A 17908-nucleotide genomic window follows, 5' to 3' on the forward strand; every position below is an offset into this window, starting at 1 on the left:
TTTTTCATTACTTTTGGAAAATTTTCAGCCATTGTTTCTTCAAATACTTACGCTCTCTTCTCTCATTTCCTGCTGGGATACCAATTACACATGTGTTAGACCATTTGTTATTATCTCATAGCTCTTGGATACTTTGCTTTATTTTATTCTTTTTTTTAGTTTGGGTAACTTCTATTGACTTTTCTTCAAGTTTGTTGATTCTTTCTTCAGCTGTGTCAAGTTTTGTGAGCCGATGAAGGCGTTCTTTGTGTACGTTTCAGCATTTTTATGCCATTTCCATTTGAAGAACCTGAAAGTTGATGTGAACTCCCATTGTACTTGTGGCTCCTGAGGTTCTTTGCTGTCCACTAACCCACAATTGGACTTTATCAATTTATTTAGAAAATTAACTGAATTTTCTTCACTTGCTTTTAAGGTGCCTGCCATTCAGGCTATGCCACAGATGATTCAGTGCTGGTGTTCCCTCTTTTCTTAGAAGTGCCTTTCTTTAGATTTCATGCTGCACTGTTGCCTTGTGACCTGAGCTTTTCAACAGGTTCAGGAAAAGTTATTTTGTAGTTCATTCAGCTTTGTCTTACCGTCTTGAGGGTCTTCTCAGCTTTCTATATCTAGGTAGAGATGGAACTCTCCAAATCTTTTTGAAATTATCCCCCCTTAGATTAAACCTTTCTTTAATGTCTTTGTTTGAATCTTTATTTTCTCACTAAGTGCGTATTATATTCTTCTCTGTGTTGTATCGTTTGCACATTTCTCTTTCTTGCTCTCATTTTCCTGAGCTGCTACCCCATATATGATATACAGTGATCCTTCACAATGAAGTGTATTACCTGTAACATTGAAGTCTTTTTACAGAGATGAAAATACATTTTGCACTAAATCAGAAAACTTGTTATTCTGGTTTAGAAATAAAAGTAGGTAAATTAATTACTATTTTCCCCTATAATGAAGACAGGTTGACTTTAGTCTTCAATTATCATCATTTGTCATACATTTTACTTTTTAAAACTTTTTAATTTTAGAAACTGCTGGTTGTCACTTACGAAAGTGAAGCAAAATTAGGGTTCACATTGAACTATTTTAAAGTTTTGGGTAGTTGTCTAACAGAGAAGACTGTGTGGCATCTAAAGCAATTTTTTAAAAATAGCCTTAATGAATATTCTAATATTACAAGGTAGAATTTTAAAGTATTTATTCCAAACAGGGATGATTTAAAGCAGCTTCTGAACCTGGACTTTTTTCATAATTCTTTTTTATGTTATTTTTTTTAAGAAGTATTTCTTGAAATAGGTTATATTTGCACATATTATAAAATTCAAAAGGCAGCAAAGTGTATCCTAAATTACAGGAAAAAGTAAATCTCCCTTTCACTCCTGTTCACAAATTAATTCAGTTTCTATCTTTCAAGACAGCCTAATTTCCTGTGGATTTTTCTGTCGATATTCCATAATATATGAACGTATAGACATATTTATATATCTCTCTCCCTTTTTTTCACCTCCCTCTCTTCCTCCCCTTTCCTGCTCCTTCCTTCTCTCCTTTAGCCTCTCCCTCTCTTTCCTCTTTCTCTCCCTTTAACATATGTAATGTTATACTGTACACATTCTTTACTTTGCTGTTTTCATTTATATTTTGAGAATTAATTCCATGGGTAGTCCTCAGTGAATTGCCTTTCTCTCTTTAATTAGAATATACCGTTCACTTATGGAAATTCTGTTTGTGTTTAACTAGTCTCCTGTTGATATACATTTAGGTAATTTCTAGACTTTCACTACTGCAAACAATGCAGCAGTGTGTTTTTACAAAAGTCATTTCACTGTTGCCATTTATTGTCTTAAATTGAATGTTCACCCCTCAATGAACATGAGCAGTTATATAATGTAACGATAAATTTTGAAACAACCATTTTTAAATGACTTTGCTTTCAGTCTTCTAGATTCGTTTAAACAATGGACAGCCTTAAATTAAAAGGCAAATTGTTAAATAACTGTAATGGTAAACAGATGTAATAAAATAGTTTCTTAATCTCTTTGAATTAGAATTTTTCAATACTAGACATGTAAAACAATACGGAAGACACTGGATGCTGAAGTTGGTATAACATCGTAACAACTAATTTAAAGTTTTATCTTTCATCGGGACAGAGTATTCTCATTTATTTGCTTTATATTAGTAAAAGTTTTGAACCTGAACCTACGTGATAAATGTACATTATCATAATCTTTTTTGTATCTGTGGAGTTCCATGTTACATTTATTTGAAGGATTCTGCTACTAAAAACAAGCTTAAAAACCACTGCAGTTGTTCATTCTGCCGAATTTTCCGGTTTAAATTTGCATTGTGAAATTTATACTAGGCATTGTTCCTGGAATTCCAGTAACTGCTGGAAAAAAAAATTAAACAGATTTAGTGTATCATATACAGGATTAGGAGTAGTTCACTGCCTTATATGATTATTTATGTGTAATAGATGATAAATATTTTTTCTATAAACCTGAAATGAAATAGTTTTATTAAAGGTGCTAGTTCAAACAAAAATTATTTAATCAGGGACTTCCCTGGTAGCTCAGGGGTTAAGAATCCACCTGCCAATGCAGGGGACATGGGTTTGAGCCTTGGTCCTGGAAGATTCCACATGCCGCGGAGCAACTAAGCCTGTGTACCACAACTACTGAGCCTGTGCTCTAGAGCCCACATGCCACAACTACTGAAGCCCGCACACCTAGAGCCCATGCTCCGCAACAAGAGAAGCTACCACAATGCGAAACCTGCGCACTGCAACGAAGAGTAGCCTCTGCTCACCTCAACTAGAGAAAGCCTGTGCGCAGCAGCGAAGACTGAGTGCAGCCAAAGATAAATAAATAAATTAATTAAAAAATTATTTAATCAAACCTGGTCTTGTACCCCCATTCCTTAGTCTGTATTGAAGGACACTCTTTTGCCTAGGTCTCTTAGTGGCTTTTGTTCTTACACAGAGTAAAATGCCATAGCCCCTCCCCCTATCTGGATAGTGGATAGTCACATGGTTCCCTTGCAGGTGTCTTCAGGTCTCTGCTCAAAAGTCACCTCAGCCATTGAACTTTCTTTCATCTTCACGTATAAAGTAATCCTTTCCCAACTCCCCTTGTCCTACTTCCTTGCTTTATTTTTCTCCCTAGCACTAATTTTCTGACCTAGTATACATTTACATGTTTATTTGCTTATTGTCTGTCCTCATTAGAATGTAGGTTCATAAGTCTTTATATCGTCTTCTGCTGTATCGCTAGCACATTGAGTGGTGCCTAGCACATTGAACAGGTTGTAGTGGGTGCTCAGTAAACATTTGACTGTTTGAACGTTGAATTTTCTTTCCTGCTCTTTCTGAAAGTTCTGGTTAGATTATAACAGTGTCTTCATATTTCTGGATGTATCACCTACAGTAATTTTGAGTACCTGTGTTCCCCTTGGACATTTGTAAATCAGTATTTTATATTTTTATCATGAGTTTTAACAGTTGCAAATGGTATGATTTTTTGTATATAGTAAATGTTGTTGTGTTTGAATAGAATTGTTAGAACACTTCTGAAAGTATTACAGTGATTCGATACCTATCAATGTTCATTTAAAACATACATGCACAAGTTCTTATTTATAGTCAGACAGTTTTCATTAATTTTTTCTCTTTGAACGAGAATCTCTATTTTTTCTATTCCACTTTCTCCTATAGATTTCTCCTAATGTAATACTTTTATGCTTGAAATAATTATACTTGGAACAAAAATATGTAAATACTTTTTATGATAAAAACACTCAGCGAACTAGGAATAGAAGGGAGCTTCCCTAACATGATAAAGGGCATTTATGAAAATCGACACCCAACCTTATACTTCATTATACATTATAAATTGTGAAAGACTGAAAGCTTTTTCTCTAAGATCAGGAACAAGACAAAGACACCAGATGTTTTGCTACTAATCAACATTGCATTAGAAGTCCTAGTCAGAGCAGTTGAGCAAGAGAAAGGAATAAAAAGCACCCACACTGATAAGAAGTAAACCTATTAATTTGCAGATAACATGATTCCACAGATAGAATATGCTAAAGATTCCTCGTGCACCAGAAAATTAGTTATAAGTGAATTCAACAGAGTTGCAGGTTTCAAGGTAAATATTTTAAAAATCAGTTGTGTTTTTTATACTAGCAATGAAAAATCTAAAAGGGAAATTTTAAAATTTCATTTACAGTAGCATCCAAAATGATAAAATACTGAGGGATAAATTTAACCAAAGAAACAGTACATTTGTACACTGAAAACTACAAAAAATTACAGGAAGAAATTCCAAGTTTATGGATTGCAAGACTTAATGTTGTTAAGATGGCCGTACCACCAAAGTGATCTGCAGATTCAGTGCAGTGCCTGTCAAAACTCCAAATGCCTTTCTTGCAGAAATGGAAAAGTTGAGCCACAGATTCACATGGAATACAACAGGTTCCAAATAGCCAAAACCATACTGAGAAAGAAAAACAAATTTGGAGGACCCACAGTTCAAGATTCCAAAACTTACCGTAAAGCTATAGTAACTAAAACTGTGGTATTAGCATAAGGATAGATGTATAGATCAGTCAATGGAATAGGATTGAGATCCCAGAAGTAAACCCATACATCTGTGGCCAGTTGATTTTCTGTAAGGGTGCCAAGATCATTCAGTGAGAGAAAGATAGTCTCTTCAACAAGGTCTGTGACAAGTGGATATCCACATGTTAAGAAACGAAGCTGGGCCCCTGCCTCACTCCATATACAGAAATTAACTTGGATCAAAGACCGAAATTAAAGTCTTTGACCTAAAACTATAAAACTCAGAAAATACATAAAGGTAAGTCTTCATGACCTCATATCTGGAAATGGATTCTTTTGCTATAACACCAAAAGCACAAGCAACAGAAGAAAAAAATAGACAAATTGGAATTCATTAAAAGCTTTTGTGTATCAAAGGACAGTATCAAACAAGTAAAAAGATAAACTATGGAATGGGAGAAAATATTTGCAAATTATATATCTGATAAGGGTTTACTATCAGAATGTATAAAGTACTCATATAACTTAACAATAAAAAGACAGCTGAATGGATAGAAGACATCAATAGACATTTCTCCAAAGGAGATATACAAATGGCCAACAAACACATGAAAAGATATTCAACTTTATTGGTCATTAAGGAAACGCAAATCAAAATCATAGTGAGATGCTCTTTCAACAGGTCCAACAGATTGGCTATAATCAAAAAATTGGAAGATAACAAGTGTTGATAAGGATGTGGAGAAATAGGAACCCTTGTACATTGCTTGTGGGAATGTAAAATGGTGAAGCCCCTTTGAAAAAAAGTTGTGGAGTTCCTCCAAAATATAAAATAGAACTATCATATGACCCAGCAATTTCACTCCTAGGTTTATACCCAAAAGAATTGAAAATAGGTACTCAAACAAATACTTGTATACAGATGTTCATATTCACAGTAACCAAAACATGGAAACAACCCAAATGTCCATCACTGGGTGAATGGATAAACAATTTGTGTTGTATGTACACTCAATGTAATATTCAGCCATAAAAAATGTTGATAGGGACTTCCCTGGCAGTCCGGTGGTTAAGACTTCACTTTCCAGTGCAGGGGGTGAGGTTTGATCCCTGGTCAGGGAGCTAAGATCCCACATGCCTTGCAGCCAAAAAACTAAAACATAAAACAGAAGCAGTATTTTAACCAATTCAATAAAGGCTTTAAAAATGGTCCACATCAAAAAAAAAAAAAAACTAGAAATGTTGATACATGGTACAACATAGATGAACCTCAAAACCACTATACCTAATGAAAAAAGCCAGACACAAAAGACCACATATTATATTCACTACTTTTTTGTATTAAATATCAAAATAAGCATATCAAAAGACATAAAAGCAAATTAGTTTTTGCCAGGGAATGGAAGGGAGGATGGTCATAGGGGAAGATTATTTATAGGTTATAGTGTGTTCTTCTGATATATTGAAAAATTTCTGAGACTATAGGGAGCTGTTGATTGCACAGCATTGTAAAGGCACTAAATGCCACTGAATTGTACATTTAAAAATGGCTAAGTAGGGCTTCCCTGGTGGCGCAGTGGTTAAGAATCTGCTTGCCAATGCAGGGGACACGGATTCAAGCCCCGGTCCAGGAAGACCCCACATGCTGCGGAGCAACTAAGCCCACGTGCCACAACTACTGAGCCTGCGCTCTAGAGCCCATGTGCCACAACTACTGAGCCTGCATGCCACAGCTACTGAAGCCCATGTGCCTAGAGCCCATGCAGTGCAACAAGAGAAGCCACCACAATGAGAAGCCCGCACACTGCAACAAAGAGTAGCCCCCGCTCGCCACAACTAAAGAAAGACTGTGCACAGCAACGAAGACCCAAAGCAGCCAAAATTTTAAAAATAAATAAAATTTATTTAAAAAAGGGCTTAGTTACATGAATTTCACTTAAAAATATATATATATTTAAAGCTAACATTAACTTTTAAAATTGTATAACCATACAGTTTTAAGTGCTTTAATATTTCATCTGGGTGGAGTTATTAGAGTTGATGAATAATAAATATTTTACAGATTTTGTTAAATAATTTTAAAGTCATTAAAAAGTGAAATTTATTGGAAATACATCTTAAGGATATGAATTTTTTTTTTTTTTTTTTTTGCTGTACACGGGCGTCTCACTGTTGTGGCCTCTCCCATTGCGGAGCACAGGCTCCGGAGGCGCAGGCTCAGTGGCCATGGCTCACGGGCCTAGCCACTCCGCGGCATGTGGGATCTTCCCGGACTGGGGCACGAACCCGTGTCCCCTGCATCGGCAGGCGGACTCTCAATCACTGCGCCACCAGGGAAGCCGAGGATATTAATTTTTTAATGCCATTTAGTTCATGTATTCATGGATGAATGCTAAAGGGTTAGCATCAGTTCCATTCCTGTTTTATTATTTTTTACCTTAAATCCCACAACCATTTTTTATTATAAAGGTGAACCCTGATCCTCATGATGGGCTTATTGGTAGGATTTCTGGTAGTAATTGCAGACACCAGGGTCTCCAAATGTTTGAATTTGCAGCTACTAGCGATGTCCAGTCATACAGGATGAGGATGTCTTTGATCTTTTTGGAAGCCTATCCACATATTTCTGATAGTAAGATCACCAGGGCTTTGGAGGTGGACTGGTGGATTGCAAAAGCTGGGCTGCATGACCACCACCCTTCACACAGACACCAAGGTCCATGCCAGCAAATTGCTCCTTGTCCAGAAGCAGAACCGGTACCAGTAACTTGTATTGTAGCTGTATTGTAGCCGTGCGTGGTTGGATCATCTCTGGGGGTAACCCATTCACCTAAGGAGCCAGTGTGCCATGGCTGTGGTCATCTTCTTGCGTCTGAAGGGCTGCGCCAACTGCAGAGGGTCCTTGGATGGCATGGCTGTGATGTAGAGAAGACAGCCTCATTGTGAGGCACCTCAACTAGAAGAAAGCCCTATTTTATGTTTTATTAGACTCAAATGATGAGAAACATTGTTAATATAAATAAGTAGATGGTAGGTAGTGGAAAGGATTTTTCTGTGTCAGTGTCAGTTAGTTTTTTGAACTTCTGTGTCATATGCCAAAAAGCAATAATTGATTAAATGTAAAATTTAGTTTTAATGATTTATCAGCTGATAACTCAGATTTTCCTTCATTTTTGAAATTGAAGAATTAGAAAGAAATGCATAAGAATTTGGTAATAATTAGAGTCATTCACTACTTTTTCAACACCTATAGCAGTATTTCTAGTTGGCCCTATGTTTAGTGCTTCAGAGGTTTTTGCCTCTCAGGGAAACCTATCATGATAAGAAGAGACACATAGGTTAGAGGAATATACTTCTTTTGTAAAATGAAAAAATGTAATTGTCAAAGGGGAGAAGGAAAAGATGAATTCTTATCACATAGGCAGAGAAGGTTTTTTTTAATAATTATGTATAGAAATTGAAAATCTTCTGATGCCCATGAAACCTTTCTATGCCCATGGCACCTCGTGAACAACTTTTATATACCTGCAGGGTACTGAACTTTCTTGGGGAGCTTGTATAAAGTGCTTCATACTGCCTTCAGATCGGAATCTTTGAATAGTTTGAGACTTCTATGTACTGTGAATAAAAAGATGGGAAAAAAAACAGAATTTGGCCAGAGAAGAAAAAAAAGGAATTTGGCCCTAAGGCTGTTTCTTTCAAAATAGGTTTATATTATTTCTAGCTTGTGTCAGGAATAAATGTAGAATTAATATAAAATTCTTTAAAATGTGGTGAATTGGGGATATTGACTTCTCTTATAATTCCTTTTGTAAAATTTTTCCCAGGTGAATGAATGGTCATTGAAGATAAGAAAGGAAATGAGAGTTGTTGACAGGCAAATAAGAGGTAAATTATTATTTTACATCTCCTATTCTTTATCTTGGTGTATTTTGCATTAGTTCATAAAAGTAAACTGTATCTACATCTATGAAACATAGTTTATATTAATTATTTATGGCTGCCCTAATTATTTGCTTTCTAATTATAGTAAGAAAAACAAGATAAAATCAACTCAAAGATCTTTACATTTGATAAGAACTAAAATCTTTCCTCCAGCCTGGCCTTGAGCTATTCAAGGGGGAGAGGCCATATTCATTCATCTGTGATTTCCTAGAGTCCAGGTTACTTTTGGAAACAAAGCAGGCGCTCACATTCTGTGGTAGACAGAATAATGGCCTTCCAAAGATGTCCACGTCCTAATCCCCAGAACCTGTGAATATGTTACCTTACATAGCAGAAGGAAACTTGCAGATTTGATTAAATTAAGGATCTTGAGGTGGGGAGATTAATCCTGGGCTATCTGGGTGGGCTTATAAGAGTCCTTATGAGAGGGAGGCAGCATGTTGAGAAAAAGTGAGAGAAAAGGAGATGTAACCACAGAACCAGATGTTAGAGTGCTATGCTTTGAAGATGGAGGAAGAAGACACAAGCTAAGGAATGCAGTTGACCTCTAGAAACTAGAAAAGACAAGGAAATGGATTCTTCCCTGAAGCTTCCAGAAGAAACACAGCCCTTCCAACACCTGGATTTTAGACTTCGTTTTTGTTTTTGTTTTTGAATATTTATTGGGCTGTGCTGGGTCTTAGTTGCGGCACACAGGATCTTCATTGCCGCATGCGGGATCTTTTAGTTGCGGCGTGCAGGCTCTTAGTTTGCGGCATGTGGGATCTAGTTCCCTGACCAGAGATCGAATCCGGGCCCCCTGCTTTGGGAGCATGGAGTCCCAACTGCTGGACCATCAGGGAAGTCCCGATTTTAGACTTCTGATCACCACAATTAAAGAATAAATTTTTGTTGTTTTAAGCCATTTGAAAAAAAAAAGCAACCTCATCTTACTTACAAAGAAATGGCTTTATGGAATTCAAATTAAATAAATTGTATGTAAGGAATGCAGTTCCATTTTCACTACAGTTTATCTTAGCATGGCTGTAAATTGAGCAAAATATGTTTCTAAATAAAGTTGATTATTGTTGAGTACTACTTAAAACTAAGGTGACTTGCAAAGAGTAACATTTAAAACTTTTATGATTTTTAACACTTTCATGATTGGAGAAAAATTAATAACAGAGGTATCACCATACCACTCCTTTTAAAAAAGAATTAGAATAACAGTATAGGGGTAGGGAAGTAAAACGTACAAACTATTAGGTATAAAATAAGCTACAAGGATATATTATACAACATGGGGAATATAGCCAATATTTTATAACTGTAAATGGAGTAAAGCCTTTACAAATTGTGAATCACTATCTGTACATCTGTACAAATAGTAACTTGTACATCTGTAACTTATATAATATTGTACAGCAACTATACTTCAATTAAAAAAATAAAAATGGAAAAAAATACTTGTAAATAGGATATTCCAAAAGTAAATAAATAAAAAATAATTACAGAGGGGAATTACATTCATAGCCATGATGGAGTAATGGTTATGGATTTGAACTTGCACTCCATTGTAAATAAAGAAAAAACTGGACAAAAGCTGTGAAACATCTGTTTTCAAACATTGGATAACTGTCAGTGCAGGATTTTGATCAGTGAGAAAAGGGAAACAAAAGGAGAGAGCCCTAATATGGTCCTCATTTTCTGCCTAGGGAGACTTTCTGGGTCATAGCATGTGGAAGGAGATTCCAAGCAGAGTGTGGTATTCTCACTGAATTAAGGAGGAAGAGACTAGGGTTCAGGGAGGCTGCAGTGGCTGGAACTTGTGGGGCAGAGTATCAGAACAAGAGCAATATCCAAAGAAAAAGCTGTAAATATCTGCACAGGGTCCCAATGAGTCTTTAGCTGACTACTAAGCTGTGCATACTTAGAATGAGATTTTAGGAGGCTCGGCAAAGAACAGTTACTGGGGACAGAACAACTACCAGGAGGGGGCTATAAGCTAAACAGTTCCCAGAGTTAACAGAGGATTGAGAGATGGTAGAGTTCTGACCAGACACAGTAAAGAGACTTTGTTGAATATCTGGGGCATTCAGTAGAGACTGCAGAAGGGTCATGCCTTAATATTAAGGTGAAAGTAGCCCTAGCTTAAAGGCTACCATATGCCCACAGCAACAAAGCTTAAAAGCAGATCTGTTACTGTATAGCACAGGAACTCTACTCAGTGCTCTGTGGTGACCTAAATGGAAAGGAAATCCAAAAAAGAGGAGATATATATATATATATAGAGAGAGAGAGAGAGAGACAGAGAGAGAGAGAGAGAGAGAGGGAGAGAGGGCGCGCTGATTCACTTTGTTGTACAGTAGAAACTAACACAACATTGTAAAGCAACTATACTCCAATAAAAATTAATTTAAAAAATAAATAAATAAAAATTAAAAGAAGTCTTGAAAGCTGAACTACCAAAATAAAGCTGAACATTCTTTAAAGCTCTTTAAGGCTGAACTACCAAAATTGCAGATACCCCAAAATGAAACATTTAGAGTGTTCAACATCCAATGAAAAGTTACTAGGAAAGTGTGACCCAAAATCAAGAGAAAAATCAGGAAATATAAATAGACCCAGAAAAAAAACAGATGATCAAATGAATAAGCAGACAGGGATTTTAAACAGCTATTATAATATGTTGAGGGATTTAGAGGAAAACATAATGAGCATATGTTTCAAAGGAAAACATGAACATAATGAAGAGGTAAATAGAAGATATTGAAAAGAACAAAGTAGAACTCAGATGAAAGATCTAGAATAAAGTGAAGTAAAATGAAAGCTTCACTGAATGGGTTGAACAAGCAGATTATACACTACAGAAAACAAGATCAGTGAAATCAAAGATAGTAATACAAACTATCCAAACTGCAGTACTGAGAGAAAAAAGTAAAAAAAAAAAAAAAAATCAAATGATCCAACGTGTAATTTGAGTCTCAGAAGGAAAAGAGTCCAGAAAGGATCACATGATATAATAGCTGATGAAAACTGTAAACCCACAGATCCAAGGAACTCCAATTTCAAACGGGATAAACACAAAGAAAACCTTGCCAGGATGTATCATAAGCAAATTACTGAAAGGTAACAATAAAGAGATAAAACAGTCTGAGGAAAGGGTAATGATTAAAATTTTATTATCAGAAACAATACGAACCAAAACATCTTTGATACAATAAAAGAAAAATACCCACATTATCCTAGAATTCTGAGTCCAATGAAAACAGCATTCAAAGGAGAAGTAAAGATACTTGTATACAAAAGCCAAGAGAATTTGTTGCTAGTAGGTCTACAGTACAAGAAACGTTAAAGGAAGTTGTAAGCTGAAGGAAAATCATACCAGATAGAAATTTGGATTTACCCAGAGGAATGAAGCATGCTGGAAATTATAAGTATGTAAGTAAATATAATGTTTTTCTCTTTTAAGAGTTTCTTTTTAATAATTATTGACTGTTTAAAGTAAAAGTAATAATATGGGGCATAAAACATATGTAGAACTATGACAATGTATGACAATAATAGCACAAACAATTGATTCATGTCATCTTTAGAAACCACATAAATTCAGTTAGTGTCTCACAAACCTTGTTTATTCCTGTTTTGTGCTTTACTTATTGTATACCTTCTCACATCCATAACTCATTTATCTGGTTAAATGATCTTCAAGCTCTGTCTTTCTTCTCATGGTTCCTGTTATTTCTCATTCATAGCAATTTATTAGTTAACTAACATGATATCAGAAAAATAATAGTGGGTTTTGGAGTCCTTACACTACCAGATTTAAACCATCACTGCTATCAATTAGCCACCTGTTCCTATTAAAATTCTTTGAATCTCACAGAACTGTACTGACAATTAAATCTGTGAATGTATGTAAAATGTTTAGGACAGTACTTGGCATATAGTAGACAATTTACTACATTTATAGTGATACCAAAAAAGGAGGGTGGGGGTTACTTTAGACAAAGTATAACTTTGAAATAATGTGATTGCTTTAAATGTTACTTGCATATGAAGGTTTACCACTGAAACACTTTCAAAGTCTTTGATTTGTTTTTTTGTATGTTTTTGTTTTTTTTCTTTTTAGATTACATAGCTTTATTTAGTCTTTGATTTGAATTTTATTTCTTTATTTTTATACAGCAGGTTCTTATTAGTTATCTATTTTATAATGTTAGTGTATATGTCAATCCCAATCTCCCAATTCATCCCACCACCACCCCACCCCCTGCTTTCCCCCCTTGGTGTCCATACATTTGTTCTCTACATCTCTGTCTCTATTTCTGCCCTGCAAACCGGTTCATCTGTACCATTTTTCTAGATTCCACATATATGTGTTAATATACGATATTTGTTTTTCTCTCTCTTACTTGCTTCACTCTATGACAGTCTCTAGGTCCATCCACATCTCTACAAATGACCCCGTTTCATTCCTTGTTATGACTGAGTAATACTCCATTGTATACATGTACCACATCTTCTTTATCCATTCGTCTGTCAGTGGACATTTAGGTTGCTTCCATGACCTGGCTATTGTAAATAGTGCTGCAGTGAACATTGGGGTGCATGTGTCTTTTTGAATTACAGTTTTCTGTGTGTATATGCCCAGTAGTGGGATTGTTGGATCATATGATAATTCTATTTTTAGTTTTTTAAGGAACCTCCATACTGTTCTCCATAGTGGCTGTATCAATTTACATTCCCACCAACAGTGCAAGAGGGTGCCCTTTTCTCCACACCCTCTCCAGCATTTGTTGTTTGTAGATTTTCTGATGATGCCCATTCTAACTGATGGGAGGTGATACCTCATTGTAGTTTTGATTTTCATTTCTCTAGTAATTAGTGACGTTGAGCAGCTTTTCATGTGCTTCTTGGCCATCTGTGTGTCTTCTTTGGAGAAATGTCTGTTTAGGTCTTCTACATATTTTAGAATTGGGTTGTTTGTTTTTCTCATATTGAGCTGCATGAGCTGTTGATATATTTCGGAGATTGATCCTTTGTCTGTTGATTCATTTGCAAATATTTTCTCCCATTCTGAGGGTTGTCTTTGCGTCTTTTTTATGGTTTCCTTTGCTGTGCAAAAGATTTTAAGTTTCATTAGGTCCCACTTGTTTATTTTTGTTTTTATTTCCATTACTCTGGGAGGTGGGTCCAAAAAGATCTTGCTGTGATTTATGTCAAAGAGTGTTCTTCCTTTGTTTTCCACTAAGCGTTTTATACTGTCTTGTTTTACATTTAGATCTTTAATCCATTTTGAGTTTATTTTTCTGTGTGGTGTTAGGGAGTGTTCTAATTTCATTCTTTTACATGTAGCTGTCCAATTTTCACAGCCCCACTTATTGAAGAGACTGTCTTTTCTCCATTGTATATCCTTGCCTCCTTTGTCATAGACGAATTGACCATAAGCGTGTGGTTCATTTCTGGGCTCCCTATTCTTTTCCATTGATCTGTGTGTCTGGTTTTGTGACAGTACCATACTATTTTGATTACAGTAGCTTTGTGGAATAGTGTGAAGTCAGGGAGTCTGATTCCTCCAAGTCTGTTTTTTTCCCTCAAGATTGCTTTGGCTATTGGGGGTCTTTTGTGTCTCCATACAAATTTTAAGATTTTTGGTTCAAATTCTGTAAAAAATGCCATTGCTAATTTGATAGGGATTGCATTGAATCTGTAGATTGCTTTGGGTAGTATAGTCATTTTCACAATATTGATTCTTCCAATCCAAGAACATGGTATATCTCTCCATCTGTTTGTATCATCTTTAATTTCTTTCATCAGTGTCTTATAGTTTTCTACATACAGGTGTTTTGTCTCCCTAGGTAGGTTTATTCCTAGGTATTTTATTCCTTTTGTTGCAGTGGTAAATAGGAGTGTTTCCTTAATTTCTCTTTCTGATCTTTCGTTGTTAGTGTATAGGAAGGCAAGAGATTTCTGTGCATTAATTTTCTATCCTGCAACTTTACCAAATTCATTGATTAGCGCTAGTAGTTTTCTGGTGGCATCTTTAGGATGCTCTATGTATAGTGTCATGTCATCTGCAAAGAGTGACAGTTTTACTTCTTCTTTTCCAATTTGTATTCCTTTTATTTCTTTTTCTTCTCTGATTGCCGTGGCTAGGACTTCCAAAGCTATGTTGAATAATAGTGATGAGAGTGGACATCCTTGTCTTGTTCCTGATCTTAGAGGAAATACTTTTAGTTTTTCACCATTGAGAATGATGTTGCTGTGGGTTTGTCGTACATGGACTTTATTATGTTGAGGTAGGTTCCCTCTATGCCCACTCTCTGGAGAGTTTTTTTCATAAATGGGGTTTGAATTTTGTCAAAAGCTTTTTCTGCATCTATTGAGATGACCGTATGGTTTTTATTCTTCAATTTGTTAATATGGTGTATCACATTGATTGATTTGCATATATTGAAGAATCCTTGAATCCCTGGGATAAATCCCACTTGATCATGGTGTATGATCCTTTTAATGTGTTATTGGATTCTGTTTGCTAGTATTTTGTTGAGGATTTTTGCATCTATATTCATCAGTGATATTGGTCTGTAATTTCCTCTTTTTGTCGTGTCTTTGTCTGGTTTTGGTATTAGGGTGATGGTGGCCTCGTAGAATGAGTTTGGGAGTGTTTCTTCATCTGCAGTTTTTTTAGAAGAGCTTGAGAAGGATGGGTGTTAGCTCTTCTCTAAATGTTTGATAGTATTTACCTGGGAAGAAATCTGGTCCTGGAATTTTCTTTGTTGCAAGATTTTATATCACAGTTTCAATTTCATTACTTGTGATTAGTCAGTTTATATTTTCTATTTCTTCCTGATTCAGTCTTGGAAGGTTATACATTTCTAAGAATTTGTCCATTTCTTCCAGGTTGTCCACTTTATTGGCAAGAGGTGCTTGTAGTAGTCTCTTATGCTTTGTATTTCTTCAGTGTCCTTTGCAACTTCTCCTTTTTCATTTCTAATTTTATTGATTTGAGTCCTCTCCCTCTTTTTCTTGATGAATGTGGCTAAAGGTTTATCAAGTTTGTTTATCTTCTCAAAGAACCAGCTTTTAGTTTTATTGATCTCTGCTATTGTTTTCTTTGTTTGTATTCCATTTATTTCTGCTCTGATCTCGATTTCTTTCCTTCTACTAACTTTGGGGAGTTTTTGTTCTTCTTTTCTAGTTCCTTTAGGTGTAAGGTTAAATTGTTTATTTGAGATGTTTCTTGTATCTTGAGGTAGGCTTGTATAGCTATGAACTTCACTCTTGGAACTGCTTTTGCTGCATCGTTTGGATCATCATGTTTTCGTTGTCATTTGTCTCTAGGTATTTTTTGATTTCCTCTTTGATTTCTTCAGTGATCTCTTGGTTACTTAGTAATGTATTGCTTAGTCTCCATGTGTTTGTGTTTTTTACATTTTTTTCCCTGAAATTTATTTCTGATCTCATAGCGTTGTGGTCGGAAAAATGCTTGGTAGGATTTCAGTTTTCTTACATTTACCAAGGCTTGATCTGTGAGCCAAGATGTGATCTATCCTGGACAGTGTTCCATGTTCAGTTGAAACAAAAGTGTAATCTGCTGTTTTCGGATGGAATGTCCTATAAATATGAATTAAATCTCTTTGGTCTGTTGTGTCATTTAAAGCTTTTGTTTCCTTATTTTTCTGTCTGGATGATCTGTCCATTGGTGTAAGTGAGGTGTTAAAGTCCCCCACTACTATTGTGTTACTGTCGATTCCCTCTTATAGCTGTTAGCATTTGCCTTGTGTATTGAGGTGCTCCTGTGTTGATTGCATATATATTTATGATTGTCATATCTTCTTCTTGGATTGATCCTTTGATCATTATGTAGTGTCCTTCCTTGTCTCTTATAACATTCTTTATTTTAAATTCTGTTTTATCTGATATGAGTATTGCTATTCCAGCTTTCTTTTGATTTCCATTTGCATGGAATATCTTTTTCCATCCCATTTGAATGGAATGTCTTTTTCCATCACTTTCAGTCTGTATGTTCCCCTAGTTCTGAAGTGGATCTCTTGTAGACAGCATATATATGGATCTTGTTTTTGTATTCATTCAGCGAGCCTGTGTCTTTTGGATGGAGCATTTAATCCATTCACGTTCAAGGTAATTATCGATATGTATATTCCTGTTACCATATTCTTAATTGTTTTGGGTTTGTTTCTGTAGGTCCTTTTCTTCTCTCATGTTTCGTACTTAGAGAAGTTTCTTTGGCATTTGTTGTAGAGCTGGTTTGGTGGTGCTCAAGCTTTTGATTTCTCCATCAAATCTGAATGGGATCCTTGCCAGGTAGAGTAATCTTGGTTGTAGGTTCTTCCCTTTCATTACTTTAAGTATATCATGCCACTCCCTTCTGGCTTGTAGAGTTTCTGCTGAGAAATCAGCTGTTAACCTTATGGGAGTTCCCTTATATGTTATTTGTCATTTTTCCCTTGTTGCTTTTAATAATTTTTCTTTTTTGTCAGTTTGAGTACTATGTGTCTTGGTGTGTTTCTCCTTGGATTTATCCTGCCTGGGATTCTCTGCACTTCCTGGAGTTGGATGGCTATTTCCTTTCCCATATTAGGGAAGTTTTCGACTATAATCTCTTCAAATATTTTCTCGGGTGCTTTCTCTCTCTCTTCTCCTTCTGGGACCCCTATAATGCGAATGTTGGTGAGTTTAATGTTGTACCAGAGGTCTCTTAGGTCTTCACTTCTTTTCATTCTTTTTTCTTTATTCTTTTCTGTGGCAGTGATTTCCACCATTCTGTCTTCCAGTTCATTTATCCATTCTTCTGCCTCAGTTATTCTGCTATTGATTCCTTCTAGTGTATTTTTCATTTCAGTTATTGTATTGTTCACCTCTGTTTGTTTGTTCTTTAATTCTTCTAGGTCTTTGTTAAACATTTCTTGCATCTTCTCGATCTTCACCTCCATTCTCTTTCTGAGGTCCTGGATCATCTTCACTATCATTATTCTGAATTCTTTTTCTGGGAGGTTGCCTATCTCCACTCATTTAGTTTTTCTGGGGTTTTATCTTGTTCCTTCACCTGGTACATAGTCCTCTGCCTTTGCATATTGTCTATCTTTCTGTGAATGTGGTTTTCATTCCACAGGCTTCAGGATTGTAGTTCTTCTTGCTTCTGCTGTCTGCCCTCTGGTGGATGAGGCTATCTAAGAGGCTTATGCAAGCTTCCTGATGGGAGGGACTAGTGGTGGGTAGAACTGGGTATTGCTCTGGTGAGCAGAGCTCAGTAAAACTTTAATCTGCTTGTCTGCTGTTGGGTGGGGCTGAGTTCCTTCCCTGTTGGTTGTTTGGCCTGAGGCAACCCAGCACTGGAGCCTATAGGTCTTTGGTAAGGCTAATGGAAGACTCTGGGAGGGCTTATGCCAATGGGTACTTCCCAGA

At 36.0% G+C, this 17908-nt stretch overlaps 1 protein-coding gene across 1 annotated transcript in view; it reads left to right on the forward strand.

Annotated features, from left to right (window-relative positions):
• Positions 1-17908, forward strand: part of CHMP3 (charged multivesicular body protein 3) — an 83464-nt gene that overhangs the window by 15555 nt on the left and 50001 nt on the right. Inside the window, exon 2 of the mRNA XM_060027395.1 lies at positions 8380-8440. Coding sequence (XP_059883378.1) covers positions 8380-8440 — 61 coding nt within the window. The remainder of the gene's footprint in view (positions 1-8379; positions 8441-17908) is intronic.

Source organism: Delphinus delphis, chromosome 12 (assembly GCF_949987515.2).
Source record: "Delphinus delphis chromosome 12, mDelDel1.2, whole genome shotgun sequence".
NCBI lineage: Eukaryota > Metazoa > Chordata > Mammalia > Artiodactyla > Delphinidae > Delphinus > Delphinus delphis.